This window comes from Quercus suber, unplaced genomic scaffold, assembly GCF_002906115.3.
Source record: "Quercus suber isolate HL8 unplaced genomic scaffold, Cork oak 2.0 scaffold_653, whole genome shotgun sequence".
Classification (NCBI taxonomy): Eukaryota; Viridiplantae; Streptophyta; class Magnoliopsida; order Fagales; family Fagaceae; genus Quercus; species Quercus suber.
This window is the reverse complement of record NW_027070094.1, coordinates 376,687-397,738: the sequence shown is the minus strand read 5'-3', so window position 1 is coordinate 397,738 and position 21,052 is coordinate 376,687. Positions and strand designations below refer to the sequence as shown.

General features: G+C 36.0%; 1 protein-coding gene and 2 pseudogenes across 1 annotated transcript; all 3 read right to left on the bottom strand.

Annotated features, from left to right (window-relative positions):
* Nucleotides 1-4,163: 4,163 nt before the first annotated feature.
* LOC111983954 (ADP-ribosylation factor 1-like) lies at nucleotides 4,164-6,161 on the bottom strand (annotated as a pseudogene).
* A 1,426-nt stretch (nucleotides 6,162-7,587) lies between these two features.
* LOC111983967 (putative pentatricopeptide repeat-containing protein At1g12700, mitochondrial) lies at nucleotides 7,588-9,747 on the bottom strand. Its single transcript, XM_024015610.2, has one exon. It carries the CDS (start codon nucleotides 9,538-9,540, stop codon nucleotides 7,741-7,743), a length of 1,800 nt encoding a protein of 599 aa, XP_023871378.1. The 5' UTR covers nucleotides 9,541-9,747; the 3' UTR covers nucleotides 7,588-7,740.
* A 2,181-nt stretch (nucleotides 9,748-11,928) lies between these two features.
* LOC112005630 (11S globulin seed storage protein Jug r 4-like) lies at nucleotides 11,929-20,800 on the bottom strand (annotated as a pseudogene).
* Nucleotides 20,801-21,052: the final 252 nt, after the last annotated feature.

The window sequence follows — 21,052 nt, the reverse complement described above, 5'->3', positions numbered from 1 at the left end:
TTACAAATAGATAAATTATCAATATTTTGCTACAAGTCTTGGGATTATCAAGATTTAGGGAATACTATTAAATTGCTTTTATCTTTAATTCTTTGTAGCTCCGTTATTCAATTTGTTTTCAAATATAACTTTCTAATGATTTGAAGGGAAGGGAAAGACACTACCATTTATTTTTTTGGTACAAGCAAAAATTTTCCATTATATATATATATATATGAGATGGGTTCAAGTTACACCTGGTGTAACTCTAAAAGAGTTACACCTTTTCTACACCATTGATTTTTATTAGATCCAAAGGTAGAGAAACACTCCTGTCAAATCATTATTACTCCTAGAAATTAGTAATATATTGCATTTACTATCCAGCTTTTATCTTAAATAATAACAATAATAAATAAACATCTCTCATCATCATACCTCTCTTCTTGAATCTTCATCTCTCTCTCATAAGCACTAATGGCTTCCTACCTCCAACGTCTCTCTCTCTCAAATAATAATAATAATAATAATAATGATGATGATGATGATGATGAATAGCAGCTGGTACATATTCTAAGGCATTTCTTCGTCAAAGGCCCACAATCTTGAGAGACAGAATACGAATATACGTTAAGCATCCTTTCTTATAGTCTTTTGATGAAACCAATAGTAGGTTTATGGCCTTATAGTCGAGGCTAAGATACATGGTTTTGAAACTCAGACCGTTCATTGAACCGTAAAAGGGAGAGGTTCAAGGTTCTTGAGGTCGAACCGAGGTTGAACCGGGGTCGAACCGCGATGACGTCATAATTAATTTAATAATTATTTTAAATATATATAAAAATATTAAATTAATAAAAAAAATATATATATATATATATATATATATATATAATTTCATATCTTATTACTTACAAAAAAAATTTATATTTTTAATACATTTATAAAACTTGTTATCTTAGAATTAATATGATCATTTACTTAAACTACTATTATTTTATTAAAGTATACTAATTAATTCTTTTAATGCAAAAAAAAAAAAAAAATTGAAAGTGGGAAACTTTCATTATTTTATATTACCCCTTTTTTTTCCTCACCAACGTACAAAATAAAGCTGGCTTGCACTTTGTCCAACCAATTATGTTTTCAATATTTTATATGAGTCCGGTTAACGTGTGCCCTTAGGGCACACGTTAAACTTTCTATTTTTGGAAATATTTTTTCGAGAATTGAAAAAGCTGTCATTACTTTTTCAATTCTCGAGAAAATTTTTTCCAAAAATAGAAATTAATGTGTGCCCTAAGGGCACACATTAGTAAAATCCATTTTATATTACTCATTTTATCCTCACCAGCTGGTTCCCTCCTTTTTTGGCTTTTTTTTTTTCTTTTTTTTTCTTTTTTTTCCTCTTCTATTTTCTCATCCACACACGTCAAGTCACTCTCCTCGATTTTCACTCTTCTCAGACTCAGTTTTAAATATCCTCTCATCCTTGTTATTTTTTGGTGTCTTCCTCTTTCTTCTACTTTTTTCCTTTCTCTGCGTCTTCTTCAACAGTTCAACTTAGTGACTTACCAGCGTTCATCTCATCTGACTTTTCTCTACTTCTCACTCAAGTTTCTCACCATGACTTTTTTGTTTTGCTTTATTTTTTTTGTAAGGTACGTTTGTTTACTTCATTTCTTTCTTCTTCTAATTTTTTTTTTTTTTTGGTTGAGATTTTAGTTTTACCGTCCAAACTCCATGCCGGCCGAATCTTGAATTTCGGCCGGTATTTACCGAGGGTTTCTTGATTGAAAGAGTGAGGCAAGGGTTTCTTGTTTGAGTGAATGATCTAATTCCAAAGTCCACGACGCCATATAGGAAAAGAAAAAGGGAAGAGAGTCCAAAACGGTGCCGTTGAAGGCTTGAAACAAAGGACCCGTGTGAACCGCCTGAACCGGTAACGGTTCACAGAACCGGGCGGTCCGTTCGCGGTTCATACGGTTTGCTGCTTTTTTGGCGAGGAACGGTTCTTCATGTTTAACAGACCGTAAAAATGGCCGGTTCGAGGTTTTTCCGGTCGGACCGTACGATCCGGTCCGGATTTCAAAACCTTGGGTAAAATGACTAAAAGCATAATTTATTTGCTCATTTGAGTTATCACATAATATTCTCCAAATCATTTTGGAGGAAAATTCTCTCCATTGTACATTGTAGGTTGGATTTTTTTGAATAACTTTTATCTACTTAAACAAAAGGAGAATTTGATCTTCGTGGCCCTAAAATCATTAAACTAATTTGACAAAGTTGTATCTTTAAGTCATGCACGTATTGTGTGCCTTTGGTTTAGTTGGTTTTTTTTAAAAAAAAAATAATGTATTTAAGTTATTTTTCTTATGTACAATTTTTTTTTTTTAAATGGTTAGAAATTTATGCTACCCCTACAACTTGACCCTCAGCTTGGATCTCATGCACAAACGCACTTTATACATGAAGAGTTCTTTTTTTTTTTTTTTTTTGGGAGAATGAACATGAGGAATTACTTGGACTAAAACAAGTCCAATAAATTTGTATAACCTCACTTTAAGTATGACAGTGCTTTTTTTTTTTTTTTTTTGGCCGGCATTTTTGACTTTGGGGGACAAAATTCACTGTTCATGCACTGTTCACGCACTGTTCACGCAATATTTAATATTAAAAGTGGGTCCCACAACACTATTTACACATTTAAAAATTATTTTGCTACAGTGTTTTCAGCACCAATCAGTTTTCAGCAACTTTCAGCAACAATAAGTGCTATCCAAACGGACCCATAATCGCTTGATGAGCTTTTAGAGTTTTTATTGTGTTAAGCCTTTGTAATTGAATTGGTATGATAAAATTTCGATAATCATATCTAGTTTTTGGGTTATGGATTAGGTTTAAATTGGTTTTATAAATGATTAGTTTACTTTATTACATAACTTGAATAATTGGAACATACTTTAAATAGAAAGTAATATTTGCTCAATAGGCAATTCCGGTTTTATTATGTTTGCCTTTGATAAAATGAAGGTTCAAATGCAAGACAATTCGGAATTAGTTTTTGGAACACAAAGGGATTACTATAGAAGGATGGAAATTCAAGAAAACCAAGTTTATAATATATTGATATTGTTTAAATTTATATAGTTATATAAAATCTCTCAAGTATATACTCTTATTATTTAGTGAAATTGTTAAAAAAAGAAGATATGTTAGTTGTCATTTAGTTGAAATGACTAGAATTTATAAAATAGGGAACTCAAAATGGTGAATGAATGACATTTTCTTGGTACCTTAGAAAACACTGAACAAGGGTTTCCCAAAAAAGAAAAAACACAGAACAATAACCAAGCCAAAAGTTGAAGAAATAGATGTGTTTTAACCCATTTTCCACAATGTGAACCATCAATACAAAACTTAAATATTGGTCAAAGTCATGTACTAACCATGAGCTACAATAAAGAGGAAAGAAATTATTTCAATACCAAAGTAATGGAATTATGTGAGCTCTAAATGGGTGATCACCCTTCTTTAGGATTTCACAATGGCATAATGCTTCACCTATTCAACAAAACCTTTGCTCAACAATGCATCATAAAGGAAATGGACTAACCTACAGCTAATGCATCTGTTGTAATGCATTTAGATATAATGGATGAAAATGTGCCTACGCTCAAGTACTAAGAGCAAGTGCAGGGTATTTTGTTGTGGGTGACATATGACACATGCTCTTCTTACATTTGGGATATAGTTCTTTTTAGTTTTTATCTGAAATTTTATTTAAAAAAAACCCCATACCATTGAGATGTACCCAACCACTTGTTAATCCATTAAGGCCGGCAATCAAACACCTATGGCATTTTAACCAAAATCCTGTTGGTTATGCATTCAATTTCAACCACATTTTCAATGTATTTATGCATTGAAGAGGATCCATATGGAAAAGAAGATCAGATCAATTATACCATAATCAAGACCCTAGAAACTAAGGTACCACTACTCCCATTTTAGCTAAAGAGATTGGTGACTCACAAAAGATAAACATAAATGGATCTTCCAGTACATTCACCATATAGGAACAGGAGAATTAACCTTTTAATCATAAATGGAAATTAGGGGAGCAGACAAGATATTTCAACCATATCCATTAAAGGGGAGCCAAAAACAAGGGGATCCCAAAATAAAAAGGTTTATATCTATGAACTGTGAACCATTAATTTTTTAGAATCTACAAGGCAAGTGTCAATTTCTTTCATATGGTAACAATGACCTAAACAAACAGATCCATTCTTAAGACAATATCAAATGTAAAATGCATGAACACCACATAACAACATTAACATCCCATTTGAGAGAGACTGTAGCCCAAAAATGTTACTAAATATTTACTGATCTCCTAAGCCTGCAAGAACCAAAAAGATAGAGACAAATTTTAAATAATAAGTCCATAATTATACATAAGGTTATCAGGAATGAATTTGAATACAACACTAGAGCCTACCCTTAATAGAAATATTGTGGGAAAGCCAGTCTAGGCCCTCGTACAGCCATCCCCTAGAAGTGGTACATGTTCTCTGGATATACCTATAATAGAACCCACAGAAATGGCCCCAATCGGTGGATATTATTGAATTTCCCATGCATAGGATAAAAATTGTGAGAGAGAGAGAGAGAGTGTGTGTGTGTGTGTGTGTCAATCAATATACCAGTGGTGGCATTGTCCGGGATTGAAGAACAAGTTTATCGAAGGCATCCACGGCATTTGGAAGATCCTTCTTGTTTGGAAATACGAGAAGCAATGCATCCCTCAATGCAGCCTAGGCATTCAACAAGAATTATATTATGCACAAGAAAATTTTCAACAAAATTTGGACATAGTGGGTAAATAAATGTGCTACTTGCTTACAGTGAGGAATGTAAACAGACAATTTTGGGTCCTTTTTACTCTATAAGATGAAGGGGTATACATGTCATTAATTCCAACAAAACACTTAAATCAGAATAATGCATAAAGTATCAGTATTACAATAGCAATGTTTACAATAGCAAAAAATGATCCAACTTCATTGAATATGAGAATTGTTGATTATATTTATATGGTATTAGTTTTTATGAAGCACAGACACTTCATTTGGAGTCCCATACCAATATCGTATCTGTGTCGTACCTATCTCATAATAGTGTCCTATCTACCGTATCATGTTATAACTTTTTAAAAATTGCTCATGTCACCGTATAATACCCATACCCATGTCTGTGCACCCTAGGTTTCTAGTAGAAGAGTAATGTAAGAACACAACCAACTTTTCAAAGATTAAATTTTTATTTCCTCTTAAGGCTGCATAACTAAATTAACATATTACGTTCATTGAGTTGATATCAGGATGGAACCTTTAATTACCTCATTCAACATCCGGTGCAGATTATGCCTGGCCTCAACCATTGTCATGGTCATTGCTATCAACCATGAAAAGCATGCTTTGGTAGTAATTTCTCCACCTTGAGTAAAAGGTCTCCACAAAAGTTGACTATTATTTAGTCAGGAAATTAATCTAACTACCAACTGTAGCCTTTTCTTTTTCCACCTTTTCCAATTGCCTTCCATAGCCTCACGGTGTGATATTTTGAAGCATTAGTCACATTAAACATTAGCACCTGTACATATAGAACAACATAAAAATTGATAGCACAAAGAAGTGACCACTGAAACATTGACCATTGGAAAGAAGCATCAACCAACAATCAAACAGTGCATGCCACCTTAGACACCAAGTAGGATAGAAAAAGAAGAGAGTATAATGTTATTACTACACCACTTCAGACACTAGAATTTTATAAAACAATTGAGGCCATAGAGGTTCAACTTGGTACAACATTTTAATATGGGAGTTTCTAGTAAGGAAGAATCATTTTAAGAGATGATTAATCCCAATAGATTATACCTTTTTTCATTTGATGACACCAACAGAAGCAACTCCATCACTACGTCCTTCCAATACAAGTGTACAGACTCCAGCAGCTTTACATGCTCTTGAAGAAGATTTTTTTTAACAAAAAAGGGTTTTGCACATTTGAACTGCCGTCATGGAGAAAACTAATCAAGTTTTAAAAGTAACAAAGCTACATATATATGAGATTTAACGAAAAGAAAAAAAAAATACCATTGATTCTTTCATTTTAATCCTGCTTGAAGCATTTGCTTTAGTTTCAAACTGTGTTTGTTTTTTTTGGATAAGTAGTGAAAGAGATTTACTTGCTATGGACTGGGATTCGAAGGAATTTTCATGAAATTCAGTTGAGCTGGAGCCCAAAGGCAAAGAGGGTAGCAGATGGTTGGTTCCAATACCTTAGTAAGGCAGAAGAAAAATGGACTTGTGGAGGACCTGAAGCTTGGCAGAAAATCAGATCTGGAAGAGAGATCTTCAGATGGGTTGAGGGATCACAGGTCCTCAATGATGCTTCTTTTTCCCCTTTTATTTGGAAAATAAAATTAAAAATTCTTTAAACAAATAATTGCAAAAGGACATTGAAATAGGTTCCTATATAATCACGGAGGCATTAAAATACAAAAATGTGACTTAGATGATGGGTAATTTGACATTGCCTTCAATCATGAATCAAACAAAAAATCATAATTATTTTCTGTCCTAATTAAGATACCCTTATAAACTTCAAAACCCCAAAACCCTTAAATCTGTACCACCAATTCTACATAACCCAGAAAACAAAAAGAAAGGATCACAAGCAAATTAATCACCAAACAAGTCATCTACATAAGAAGACACTATTTTCTTTTATAAGTACATAAGAAAACACATTCATAACAAATTCCTCTAGCTTCCTAAAGAACTTCACAATGTACAAACCCCAAGTCTAGGACAAAGTACCCAAATGCACAAATAGAATTCATTAATGAAGAATTTTGGGGAAAAAAAGTCATGAATAAATGGATTGCACAAATAACTAAGCAACAAGTATTCCTTAAATAATTACAAATGTCTAATTAGTTCCACAAAATAACAAACTAAAATTAGTAAATATGATCTACCACTAGTCAAGCTCATATGTCAGCCCATTTTATGCCAAAAATAAAATTGAATTTCTTCTTTCATACACTTGTTTAAGCATCCACAACATCAAACATTGGATTTTATGATCACCAAATCATCAAGTTATTTTTGCACCATAATGCAACCAAAGTTGCAAATCTTGTTCATTAAGTTCAAAAGCATTTCAAACTACACAAATCTAAATTGGTTCCAACTCCCGAGTCTGGTGTCAATAAATTTCAAGAAAGCATGTGAAACTAAGACAAATTTAGCCTAGAAATAGAAGTTAGGTATTCGCTTCACCTTGCATTTAAGTGTAATATATATTTTTATTGAATAACATTTAACATGCAACTCCAACACTTAGTTTTATTCGAGGAAACATTTATTAATGTTAATTCCACTTGCTAATGGATGTATGACCACAAAGAAGGCCAAACTTTAGAACAAATATATTTAGCATTAACTTTACATTTGACAAAATTGAAATAACTATCCATGAAAATAGGTTGAAAGCAGCAACATAAGTGCACAATTAAATCTCATCAAAAGATAGAACAAACAATCTTGCGCATATAAATGAAGAGAAAGTTCAACTAGTAAAAAATATAAAGTTTACTAAAAGAAAATACACGTCACTTATAGATTGACAAGCGATGGGTAACAATATGAAGCTTGCCCTTGATCTGGAGAAGCTAAAAAACCTTCACACAAACTTGTGAAGCAATTCCTGAATGTTCTTATCTACTTGATTAGATGACAACAAGTCAACCAACATGGTTGCAACGGTCGCATTTGCTGAGAAACCCTTGTCGTCCATTATTTTGAGATATTTCATTGCCTTCGATGTCTCATTGTGTTGCAATAACCCTTGGATGATTGTGTTATATGTGCGATCATTAGGTGTACAATTGTTCCCATCCATTTTCTCAAGCAACTCACTCGCTTCATCTATTAGTCCCTCTTTGCAAAGCCCTTTGAGCATTATGGTGTAAGTTCGAACATTGGGTTGCAATCCTTTCGCAGGTAGACTATAAAAGAGTTCTCTTGCAGCTGTAAGTTTCCCAACATTACACAAACCGTCAATCAATATGTTGTAAATCACAATATCGTTGCCCGGCGTTTTGCCTTCCATCCCCTGAAACAATTTTATTGCCTCAACAATTTGTTTACTCTTACAAAGGCCATCCATCAATATAGCATAGGTTTGGGGATTTGGAGGTTGGCCACAAGCCTGCAACTTATGGAATAGATCTAGTGCAGCCTGGAGTCTCCCCACTCGGCAAAAACCACTTATAAGAGTGTTGTAAGTCACAACATTGGGAGTCACTCCTTTGTTGGACATTTCATGAAACAGACTCCTTGCTTCATCAATTCTTTTATTCTTGCAATATCCATTGATCAATATGCTATAGCTATAAACATTAGGTGAACAACCCCTCTCAACCATCACATTAAATGCTTTGACTGCATCATCCATTTTGTTTTGCAAACGATATCCATCAATCAAAGAATTGTAAGTGACAATGTCAGGCTCAATGCCTCTTTGAATCATCACATCAAAAACTTCTTTCGCCTCTGTCAGCTTCCCCTTTTTGCAAAGTGTGTCCACCAATATGCTGAAGGTATGTGCATCTGGCATGATCTTCCTTTGCACCATCTCATTCAATAAAGTAGTAGCCTCCTTCCACCGGCCAAAATTGCATAGGCCTCGAAATAAGCACGTGTAAGTGATAATGTTTGGTTGAATGCCTTTACTCCTCATTTCAGATAAAAGGTTCAAAGCTTCAGTTACCAATTTCTCTTTACATAAATTGTCAATGATTGTGCTATAGAGCACCACATTAGGTTTAAACTTCCCTTCTTCCATCTTCCTAAGCAATCTAATAGCCATATCAGTCTCACCAATCTTACACAAACTATGTACTATTGTTCCAAAAGTAATTTCATTAGGTTCATAGCCTTTCTTCTCCATTTCAGCTACCAACCTCACAGCTCCAGCAATGTTACCTTGGAGACAGAAGCCCTTGACAAGAGTGGTTAGAGTTATATGGTTTGGTTGATAACCAAGTTTCAAAAGTCTTGCCAAGACGGAGAACCCAAAATCTACTCGGTTCAAGTGGCAAAAGCAGTTAATCAAAACAGTGAGAGTATAAACATTGGGAGCAATTCCTAATGATTCCATCTGTCCACTTAGAGTAATGACTACTGAGTAATGCTTCATTCTTGCAATGGCACCCAAAAACTGAGTGAAATCCACAATGGAAGGCAAAGGGCTTAAGTGAAGCATTTTATCAAACAGGTCTAAGGCATGATCAAGATTCCTAAAGCTTCCAGATTTGCACTCAACTCTCACATATTCCAACAAACCATTTGGGCTTTCCACATTTTCTCTACTAGTAAGAGTAGAATTATAATAATAAGAATGAAATGGAAGGCGTACCGTAATTTTCAAGCGATTGCATATAAAAAGAAGAGAGCTTGTTGATTTAGCAGAAAAACCCATTTCCTGAAGATAAAGAAGAAGCAAATTTGACAGATATTACGTTTTGTGGTGGTAGATCCAGCTAAAAATTCGGGTCGGGTTTCGGTGGAGCTTATGAGCTTGAAGCTTCAATGGAGAAGCAGTGGTAGATCGTAGAGGTGAGAGAGAGAGAGATATAGAGAAAGATGCAGTGGCAGATTACACTGTTCCGTAAGGTGGGTTTTCTTTTCTTTTTTTCTTTTTTTCTTACTTTATACGTAATTTTTAAGGTTTTTTTTTTCCTGATAAATGAAACATAGTTATATGAAATTCTTGACATAAACATAATTATATAAAATGTAGAGAATTAATTATACATATTCAGTATAAGTATATGACAATCAATTATCATGATAATCTCTTTTAAGAGAATGAATCATTTGAATAATTTATATGTGTGTATTTATGTATAATTTTTATTTAAATAAATTATTCAAATAATTTATTTTCTTAATATATATATATATATATATATAATATAATATTATTTTTTTGCTTAAATGTATAATCACTTTAATGATATTCATAGTCTTCATTCTCAAAAAAATTTATGTAATTCATTTAAAGGTGACTGTTAAAACAAATGAACAACATTACTAAATATTACATTTGTATATTCATAACTTTTATATTCAAAAAGACTTTCACTTAAATTTAGTGATACTGAAGTGAACTAAAATGCTATGTTAATGTGGCTCAATAAAAGTATAGTAACAATAAATATTACGCTTAAGATTTTAAATATTACAACATTAAGATATATATATATATATATTATATATATTATTTTTTTTTCCAATAAATTTGAATTTAGAATAGGTGTTTTTACCTAAACTATCTTCTCCTACTATGTAAATGCATAAAAATGGACCAAAGTGGACCGAAATGGTCCAAATAAATTGAATTAGAACAAATGAAACAAAGTAGACCAAATAGGACTGCGGGAGACCAAATTGGACCGAAATAGAAAGAATGGACCAAAGTGAACATAAAAGGACCAATATGAACTGAATAGGACCGAAGTGGACAAAATAGACTGAATAGAACTAAAGTGGACAAAATGGACTAAATAGCCTGAATAGGACTGAAGTAGACCAAAATGGACAGAATGGGCCGAATATGACCAAACTAAACCAAAGTAAACATAATGGACCGAATAGAACCAAAGTGGACAGAATGAATCAAATAGAACGAGTATGGACCCAAGTGGATAGAATGGTCTGAAGTCGACAGAAGTAGAGACCAATAAAGACTAAATAGGATCAAAGTGGACTGAATAAGACGGAATGGACCGAATAAGATCATATGACTGAATTGACCAAATTGCCGAATAAGACATTGAATATTTTCATTTTTAGGCTCATATTTCTAATTTATAATGCCTAATTCTTTGTATTTTTTACTCAAAACTAAATATTTTAGCCCAAATTTAATAAAATTTAATACTTTCAACCCAAAAATTAGGGGAAAAAATGAATTTTGAGCTTAACTTGGAAATGCAACCAACAAAAAAAGAATTAATTTAACACCCAATTAGTATAAAATAGACTGAAGGAGGTCGAAATTGACTGATTGGACCAAGTGAACCAAATAGGACCAAAATAGACCAAATGGGACCGAAGTAGTCCTAACTTGACCAAATAGAAATTGTTTAATTTTTAGAGAGAACAAATTATCTTCAAAAAATTTAAAAGAAAAAATTATACAATATAATACTAAACAAAATAATTATTTATTCTCGCACATTGTGTGAGTCTGCAACTACTTAAAACTAAGAATTATGGAAGGAAATTATAATTGTTAAATTAATAATGGCATTCACAAACAATACCCTCCAGAACCTTTCAAAAATGCAAAAAGTCAAGTCATTTCTAGATAGAGGAACCAATTAACATGTCCAACAAAGAGAGGCATCCACCAAAAACACACTTCAGTAAATTCCTAAGCTGAGTATATGAATTCAAAGAGAATGTGGAGTTTAGTTACCAAAAGAATTTGAATGAGTAAGAAGTTTAACCGTATATAAGAAACAGATAGAAAATTCAAGTCATTTCTAATAAGAAGAAATGACTTGAGAAAGGCATCCAATGAAGAGAGGCATCCACTAAAATTGAGTACATGGGTTCAAACTAAAGAAGGAGTTGAATCGTATATAAACAAAATTTACTAAATAAATAGGGAATATAAAAAATGTATTAACATAATTTAGCCAAACAAGCTATATATAGCATTATATTAGCCTATTGTAACTCCCATAAAGGTACATATCCAGTAGTTATTTACTTGGGTAGAAACTTTTCCTCAACATTGATTAGTCAAAAGAAGACCATAAAAATATTAAGGAAAAAATAAATAAATCTATAAACAAAATTTAGCCGAACGAACCATAATTGGATTTTATTAACTTATTATAAGCTCGCAAAGATACACATAACTGTGATTTATTTAAGCAGACACTCTCCTTAGCATTGATTATTTATGAGAGGAGTCTTGCAACCTTACAAAAAGCAAGAACTAAGTGTCGCATGATACAGTTTCGACACAGTTACATTAGATTTTTCATCTAAGCTATAGCCCTCCTCTGAGAAGAAGATCTAGAGGGTCTTATTAGAGTGTTCCCTTGTCGCTCCATATTAACTTTCAGTTCTGAAACATCTTCTTGGCTAAGTTGGAAAGCGTTGGCTAGTACGTCCGCTGGAATGGCCCTGAGGACAGAGGCTCGTCCTGCAAGAGGAGAAATCTGGGCCCTGTCGTTTGTCTTGAAGGCCACCCACTCGAAGCCCTCACTACTAGCCCGTTTCACCACAGCAAAGTTTTGTGGCACGGTTAAGATTTGATCTTGTTGAAGCTCATCATCAAACACAGGCTGGCCAAAGTCATCAACCACTTGAACCTGAGCACGACCCCTTAATACATAGACCACGCTATGTGCATTCCAGTTCCAATGTGGAGCACAAAAAGCATCCTGCATATATATATATATATATATATATATATATATATATATATATTTGTTAATTTCTTTTTTCAATTTCATTTTGTTCGTAGTGAAGTAGTACTCATATTGCTCTAAATTAATTAAATCTTAAAATCAAAAAAGGAAAATATATTTATTAAGTTAATCATAGCATTAGTAAGCGTTAAAACACTAGCATTAGATATGCTAAATACTAAATATTTAACACCAAACAAAAAAAATCATTGTGTGTCAAATTTGCTAAAGTGATGTTCTAAATATAGAAATGTATTATGAGATATGCTATAAATATTTGTGCATTTTTTATTCAAAATTTCTCTCTCTTCTATGAAAATTGGGGATTATGCAAACTTTCTCTCTCTTCTTTACCATTGAGAACAAAAAAATAAGAATTAAAATGAATAACAAAATAATATTTAAATAAAATGATAAAAAAATAAAATATGTGATATAGGATATATTATAAAGTAGTGTATTAAAATAGATAAAATAATTTTTTGATATATCCAAATAACCTCTTTTTTTTTAGCTGATACTAATGCTCTTACCCTTTGTAGCCTTCCAAACTCAGCATTGAGTTGGAGCCAGCGGAGGATTGGGAGATTGTGGCTGTTAAGGGTACTGATTTGATCGGCATGGGGGTTGTAAATTGTTAACAATATAAAGAGAGGGAGAATGACTGAATAGTCTGTATAATAATATATGTAAAACAATGTACAAAAGAGAGCCTTATATAGGCTAGGTATGTGTGCAGTGCAAGTAATATAAGTGCAGTACAAGTAATATACTGGGCTAAGTCCAATGGGCTAATATAGCCTAATCTATACACTAACATCCCCCCCTCAAACTCGAGGTGGCAAGGAAGAAGCCAATTGGAGTTTGGATATAAGATCTCGAAGACGACCAGGCGGGTGAGACTTGGTGAAGATATCAGCAGGCTGGTCAGCAGATGAGATGGAGAACAACTTGAGATTGCCTTTCTTGAGATGCTGGCGAGTGATGTGGCAGTCGATCTCAATGTGCTTGGTGCGTTCGTGGAAGACGTCATTATGAGTAATGTAGATAGCACTATGATTGTCACAATAAAGAGGAGTAGCAGTGGGCTATAGAGCATCCATGTCAGCCAAGAGCCAGCGAAGCCAGACAAGCTCACAGGTGGTGTTGGTAAGGGCACGATACTCAGCCTCAGTACTGGAATGGGAAACAACATCCTGCTTTTTGCTACGCCATGAGACAAGAGAAGTACCTAACAGGAAACAGAAACCTGTGATAGAGCATCGATCAATCGGATCACTTGCCCAGTCCGCATCTAAATAAGCATGAAGCTCAAGAGAAGACTGAGAGGAGTAGTGTAGACCATGATAAAATGTACCCTTGACATACCGGAGAATCCGAAGAACAGCAGCATAGTGGACAAAACAAAGGGCATCCATGAATTTACTAACCATACCCACGGCATGTGAAATATCTGGACGAGTAACAGTGAGATAGATCAGACTACCAACCAACTGACGATAACGAGTAGCATTAGAGATAGGTTCAGTCCATTTCTGATTTTTATTCTCAGACTTTTACTATGTGGTAACAACTCTCTGCTGCAGATCCTCCACTAGTGTGTTCTAAGGACATTGAGCTCTTTGTCAAATATCGGGATTGCCGTAAATTTATGCACTTCATGATGGGTTTGCGTGAGGATTTTGAGCCTACTAGGGCTTCTCTGCTTAGCCGGTCTCCTACTCCTTCTCTTGATGCTGCAGTAAAGGAGCTCATCTCTGAGGAAAACTGTCGGCCTGCTTATCACATGTCATCATCTAATCATGTATTGGCTACACCATTTCCACAGCCGCCCATTGCTGCATTCACTGCTCCTCCATGAATAAACTCTGGGCATTCCACCTCTCAGTCTTCCAAAGGTATTCGCTGCGAGTTTTGCCGTGCTAAAGGCCATGACATCTTAGTTTGTCGCAAACTGCAGAAATTTATGCAAGAGCAGAATAAAGCTTCTCTTCCTCGGGTAGCTGCTGTATGTCCTTCCGATCTATCGGTTCCTACAGGTCCATCTTTGGCTTCCTCACTTACTACGGCTGATATTGAGGCAGTTGTTCAACAGGTTTTATCCCGCACTTCCACTGCCCTTTCTGCCACCTCAGGTAAACAACCTTGGTTTTTTGATACTGCATGTTGTAACCATATGACTCCTGATGAATCCCAATTTTTTAATAAGGCACCCTTAGAACATCCAGTCACCATTTACACTGCTGATGGAACTCCTATGCCTGTTAGTCATAAAGGAACAATATCTTCTCCTTGTTTATCCCTTAGTGACACTTTTCATATCCCAAAGTTATCCCTCAATTTGCTTTCTGTTGGTCAACTTTGTGAATTAGGCTTAGATCTTCTATTTACTAATCCTGGTGTGGATGTGCAGGATCCCCGGACTGGTCAAATGCTTGGGACAGGCCGTAAGGTTGGTCGCATGTTTGAGGTTCATGACTTGAAGATTCCTTCACAAGTTATTTCTGCAGCTGCTACCACTGCCACCTCCTCACCTGATCTATGGCATGCTCGTCTTGGTCATCCATCCTTATCTCGTCTTCAGTTGTTAGCTTCTTAAGGTCATTTAGGTTCAGTTTAGTTTCAAAAATTTGATTGTACTTCCTGTCATTTTGGCAAACAAACAAAATTACCCTTTAATAATAGTGACTCATTTTCTTCTACCCCTTTTGATCTTATACATTCTGATATTTGGGGTCCTGCACCTGTTCCTACTGAGGGGGGATCTAGATATTTTGTCATATTTGTGGATGATTTTTCTCGATATACTTGGATTTATCTGCTTCACCATAGGTCTGAACTTGTGTCTATTTACCAAACATTTCATAAAATGATTGAAACACAGTTCAATCGCACTGTCAAAGTTTTTCGATCAGATAATGCTCAAGAATATAATGATAAATCTTTCCTATCCTTTTTAGACAATCATGGTATACTTACTCAGCGGTCTTGTCCTTATACCTCTCAACAAAATGGTCATACAGAACGAAAATATCGTCACATTCTTGATGTTGTCCGCACCCTTCTCATTTCTGCCTCTCTTCCTGAGCGCTTCTGGGGTGAGGTTGCACTCACTGCTGTATACACCATTAATTGTATCCCTTCACCAACTATACACAACAAATCACCATTTGAGCTTCTCTATGGTCAAACCCCCGACTACTCTTCTCTTCGGGTTTTTGGTTGTGCTTGCTTTGTCTCTCTTCCTCCTTATGAACGAACAAAGCTCCAACCTTGTGCTTGTCTCTGTTGTTTCCTTGGTTATGGTGTATCTCAAAAGGGGTTTCGCTGCTATGATCCCATTTCTCATCGTCTTTGTGTCTCCCGTCATGTTGAGTTTTGGGAACATCGTCCTTTCACGAGTCTTCAGCAGTTTTCTACATCCTCTTCCTCTGAGTCTCCCATTTTTACTGATCTTTTCCTCCCTCTCTATCCTGAACTTGTGGAGGATTCTTCAACATTGGCTGCCTCTCTAGACGACTCATCTCCGGTTCTGTCCCCGGCATATGACCCGCCTGTCTTGGATCTTGTGGCACCACCCTCTCCTGAGTCTCCTGATGATCCTGAACTTCGTCGTTCCACTCGGGTAAGCATTCCTCTCCCTTATCTCTCTGATTATCACTGCTCTTTTGCCCTTGCCACCCTCTATGAACCTCATACCTATCGTGAGGCCCATACTGACCCTCTTTGGCAGCAAGTTATGAATGATGAACTAGATGCCCTTCATAAAAATCACACTTGGGATATGGTTGATTTGCCTCCTAGTCAGTCTGTAGTAGGTTGTAGGTGGGTTTACAAGATCAAGACCAAGGCTGATGGAACTGTTGAACGATACAAGGCTCGCCTAGTTGCCAAGGGCTTTACCCAAGAGTATGGCATTGATTATGAGGAAACATTTGCTCCTGTTGCTCGCTTTACATCTGTCAGATGTCTCATTGTTGTGGCTACTGTTCGCCGTTGGCCTCTTTATCAAATGGATGTGAAGAATGCTTTCCTCAATGGAGACCTTCAAGAAGAAGTGTACATGCAACCACCCCCTGGCTATCCACACTCAGGCAGTCAAGTTTGTCGCCTTCGCCGTGCTCTTTATGGCCTCAAGCAGGCTCCTCGAGCTTGGTTTGAAAAGTTCAGCTCAGTTGTTACTCAGCAGGGTTTCACTTCGAGTCCTCATGACACTGCTCTCTTCGTTCGAAGATCCTCTGCGGGGTATCACTCTTATTCTTCTCTATGTTGATGATATGATTATTACTGGAGATGATTCTGCAGGTATCCGCTTTCTTCAGCACTTCCTTAGTCAGCATTTTGAGATGAAAGATTTGGGCACTCTCAGCTATTTTCTTGGGCTTGAGGTTACCTCATCCTCTAATGGATACTATCTTTCCCAAGCTAAATATGCTTCTGATCTCCTCTCCAAAGCAGGTATCACTGACAACAAGACTGTTTCCACTCCTTTGGAATACAATGCAAAGCTCACACCCTTGGATGGTGAACCTAGCTCTGATACCATGTTAACAATATAAAGAGAGAGAGAATGACTGAATAGTCAGTATAATAATATATGTAAAACAATGTACAAAAGAGAGCCTTATATAGGCTAGGTATGTATGCAGTACAAGTAATATAAGTGCAGTACAAGTAATATACTGGGCTAAGCCCAATGGGCTAATATAGCCTAATCTATACACTAACATAAATATTGGCTCGTGAAGGGTCCTGAATGTTCTCCCTAAGCCTTAAGGTGCATAGAGTCTCCTCATTGCCATTGTAACCTCCACGTCCACGTCCACCTCGTAGGCTTTCACGTCGTTCCCTCTCTTGCTCTCGCTCTTCTTCTCTCTCTTGTTGTCTCTCCTCTTGCTCGCGCTCCTCGCGTCCACGTCCATGTCCACCTCGGCGGCTCTCACGTTGTTCCCTCTCATCTTCTCTCTCCTACTCTCTCTCTTGTCTTTCCAATCGCTTGCGCTCCTCACATGACCTTGGTGGCCTGGCCACTTGAAGCTTGCCCTTCACTCTCACTATGTTGCTCCCGTCTTCAATTGTAAGCCTTGAAGGTTTCTAATGGTGTCCTCATTCACATAGAAAACTTCAGCCAAATCCTTAGTACTGAAGCCACTGAAGAAATTTTTGCCTTGTCCCTCGCAACGGCCTTGGCCTTGTTCTTGCTGGTGGCGTCGCGATCCTCGCGGGCTTCGACCTTGTTGCTGAAATTCATCTTCTGGGTTTCCGGCAAGGTAGAAGTGCTACATATGTGTATATACACAAAACCAACCATGATATGCATAGTCAGTTTTATACAGTTGGATTGTTATTATTAATTGGAATTATTATTTGGATTTCTATTTAGTTCTTACTCTTGGATTCTGATCAAGCTGGTTGGCTTGGTTGTTAATGTCAAGGAGAGAGAGTGCGACAACCTCAGACTCGCCATCATTGTACAGCTAATGGGTTACTCCGGCCGGCAATGCTATGATGTCACCCTGTCGGAAGTTTTGGATCTTCTGGTGTTGGTCTCGATCCTTGTCTTGCTCCTGGAACCTACGATCCTATCCTTGCTGCTGTTCTTGAGATTCTTGGTATGTGTTGGGGCAGCCAGGAAATACAGCACCAAAGATACCGTAACCTGTTTTACATTACACAAATTAATTTATAGTTTGCACATGCACAGCATGTGCACAAAACCATTTTTATTTTTTATTTTTTGAAACCAACCATTTTTAATTTAAATTTAGTGTTTCTTAGGCTTTTTTTCCCCCCCTTTTTGAATATAACTATTTAGAGCACTCAGTGTTTGTATTAATGGAAAAAAGTAATATATTTTCGCCAACAAAATCTAAAATTCACCGACACTAGTCTATACAAAGTTGTATAAAAATACATAGTAGTGAGTGTAATTTACCTTGACAATAATGTTTTACATGTAGTTTTTTTAATCTTTCTAATCCTTTGTACTAATGAGATAAAATATGATGATTGTTGTGTGTAAAAAAAGATAAATAAGTAAAAAAAATAAAATAAATTATTAATATTTTAATTAAACATAGAAAAAAATAGATAATGGTAGGATGTTTTGAAATATGAATATTAAAAAAATTTAAAAAAAAACGGTTATTACGTCAGAAATTGCATGAGCTCTCTTATGTATGTATGTATACCTCTCTAAATGTACATGAGTTGAGGAGCATTGGTATACTGAGGCAAGAGAAGGCCATTAGGCTCAATGGTATGGCGAACGACCACCACTCCGATGCACTAGAACTGCTCGTTGTTAGGGTCCCAAGACTCGATCACACTGGCTTCCGCCTCAATGCAGTTGTTGGGTTCAAGGGCATCAAGATTGTCCAGTTGGCACCAGCAGCGGCTTCAGGAATTTTTCCCAAGGTGTTCCTTAAGAATTTCTAAGTTAAAGTCAACACGAATTCGCTTGGAAGATGAAGATGAATTTTGCACAGGAGATGAATCTTGGGTACGTGGTTTTCTTATCAAATACTTGTCCATAATTCTAACAAAAAAATAAACAATAAACTATAAGTTCATTTGAAATATTAATAAAATTAAAAATTATTGTTGTTTCGTTGTTTCATTAATTTGTTTGTCTTTTATAAACTACTATAATTTGTTATATTGTTGTTTCATTAATTATAAAATTATTAATTGTTGTTTAGCCTAATATAGTAATATAATTTAATTTATTTGTCTTATATAATGTATTGGTTAATTAAATTATTAATTATTGTTTATTAGTTGCTTCCCCCAATTAATTATTGGTTAATTAAATGATTGTTTATTAGTTGCATTGCTGCATTAGCACACAGCCACACACCCATGTGCATTTACCCTGGCCCCATGCCCCCATCCACCCCCCAATTCAACAGACAAGTCCCAATGCCCCATGTCCCCTAATCACAAGACTAGAGCCAATCAAATAAAGCCAATTAATTGTATCTCACCAAAAACACAACACCAACACTAAAAGACAATTAATTTATCTCCCTAACACCACACCAACACCAACGGATAACCCCAAAAACAGGGCAAATATTAATAAATACACCATCAAATAACTCCAAAAACAGGGCAAATTTATAAAGTAAACTAAGCAAAAGGCAAAACAACATACAAATGACAATCATAGTTCAAAGTCTTAAAGAGAGAGAGAGAGAGAGTCTGAGACACATTTGTGTACAACTCCTCAAACTCCTCCTCCAACAGATTAGAGGAAGGAGTGACTTCGTGGACCGCCGTGGGTTCCACTTGGTGCTTGGCCCCCCTTATCATGTTCTTTTCATTTGAATGGGAGATCGAGTTTGAGGCCCGATCTAGCGATCTCCTTCTTTGTCCGTTTCGTTGGTCGTCTCAAGGGAAAAAGCGAGTGACCCAAGGCAAGGAAAGTGAACATTCCCTCATATTCGGGGCTAGCCGCAATGTATCCCAATCGTCCATCGTCATCCACGCCAAGCACGCCGCCTTCGAAGTCGCTGTCGTGTCCAAGAAGCTCCTTCGTAGCACAGGCAAGGCGGCGTGGATTGCCAACACCACCTTCCTAATCCTGGCTGTGCCACTCATCATCAAGACGGACCGCGACCAACAGCTCACCGAAATCAATCTCCAAAATGCTAGCCTCCTCGCACCACTCCCACTCCCAAGTGAGTGTGACAGAGAGAGACCCTTTTGCTTCTTTCTTTTTCAATTAGGGTTTTCAAAAAGTTTCAGACTTTTTTTAGAGATAGAGACAGAGAGAGTTTTCAATTTGGGTTCTATTTGAGGCCCGATCTGATTTCAGTATATTAGGTTAGGTTTTTTTTTTTTTTTTTTTTTTTTTTGGAGAATCTGTGGGTTATTGAGTTTGCTACCATCTGTTGGGCTTGTCGTGGGCTTGATGTTGGGCTTGCCGTCCTTTTTTTTTTTTTTTTTTTTTGAGAATCCGTGGGCTTGCCGCTTGCTCTGTTACAATTTTTTTTTTTGACTTGAAAGTAGAACAAATAATTTTTTTTTTAGGGTGTTCCTAATTTTGATTGAGGGTGTTCCTAATTTTTTTTTTTAAAGGGAAAACAAATAAATTTTTTTTAATTAACGTGGCACCGCCACTGGTTGAACTCTTGTTGTTGCTGCCACTGTCTATGAGCTAGGCATCCGTTGATGAAGAGCACAAGAAAGCACAGAGAAGTATAGAGCAAGATAGGCTTAGCCATGGTTGGTTTTTTGTGAGGTAGTAGTTTAATTAGTAGTGAAGCGGCAACTCGAAGATGCTGGTATTTATAGGAGAGAAATGTTGGTAAGGGACAGACACGTATGTATGACATGCAAATATGCAATGCCATTCTTCACTTTGCATGGCTTATCAACCCCAACTGTTTTACACCTCAATATGCTTGTTAGGGCAGGTGTCTCTGGTTGCCTCAGAGAAAGAGACAAACACTTTTTCTCTCTCTGCGGCTGTGCAGTGAGAGCTGGAAACAAGATTAA

Excerpts from the sequence above, each read along its gene's own strand:
- LOC111983967 (XM_024015610.2), bottom strand. The coding sequence starts at position 9,540 with ATGGGTTTTTCTGCTAAATCAACAAGCTCTCTTCTTTTTATATGCAAT.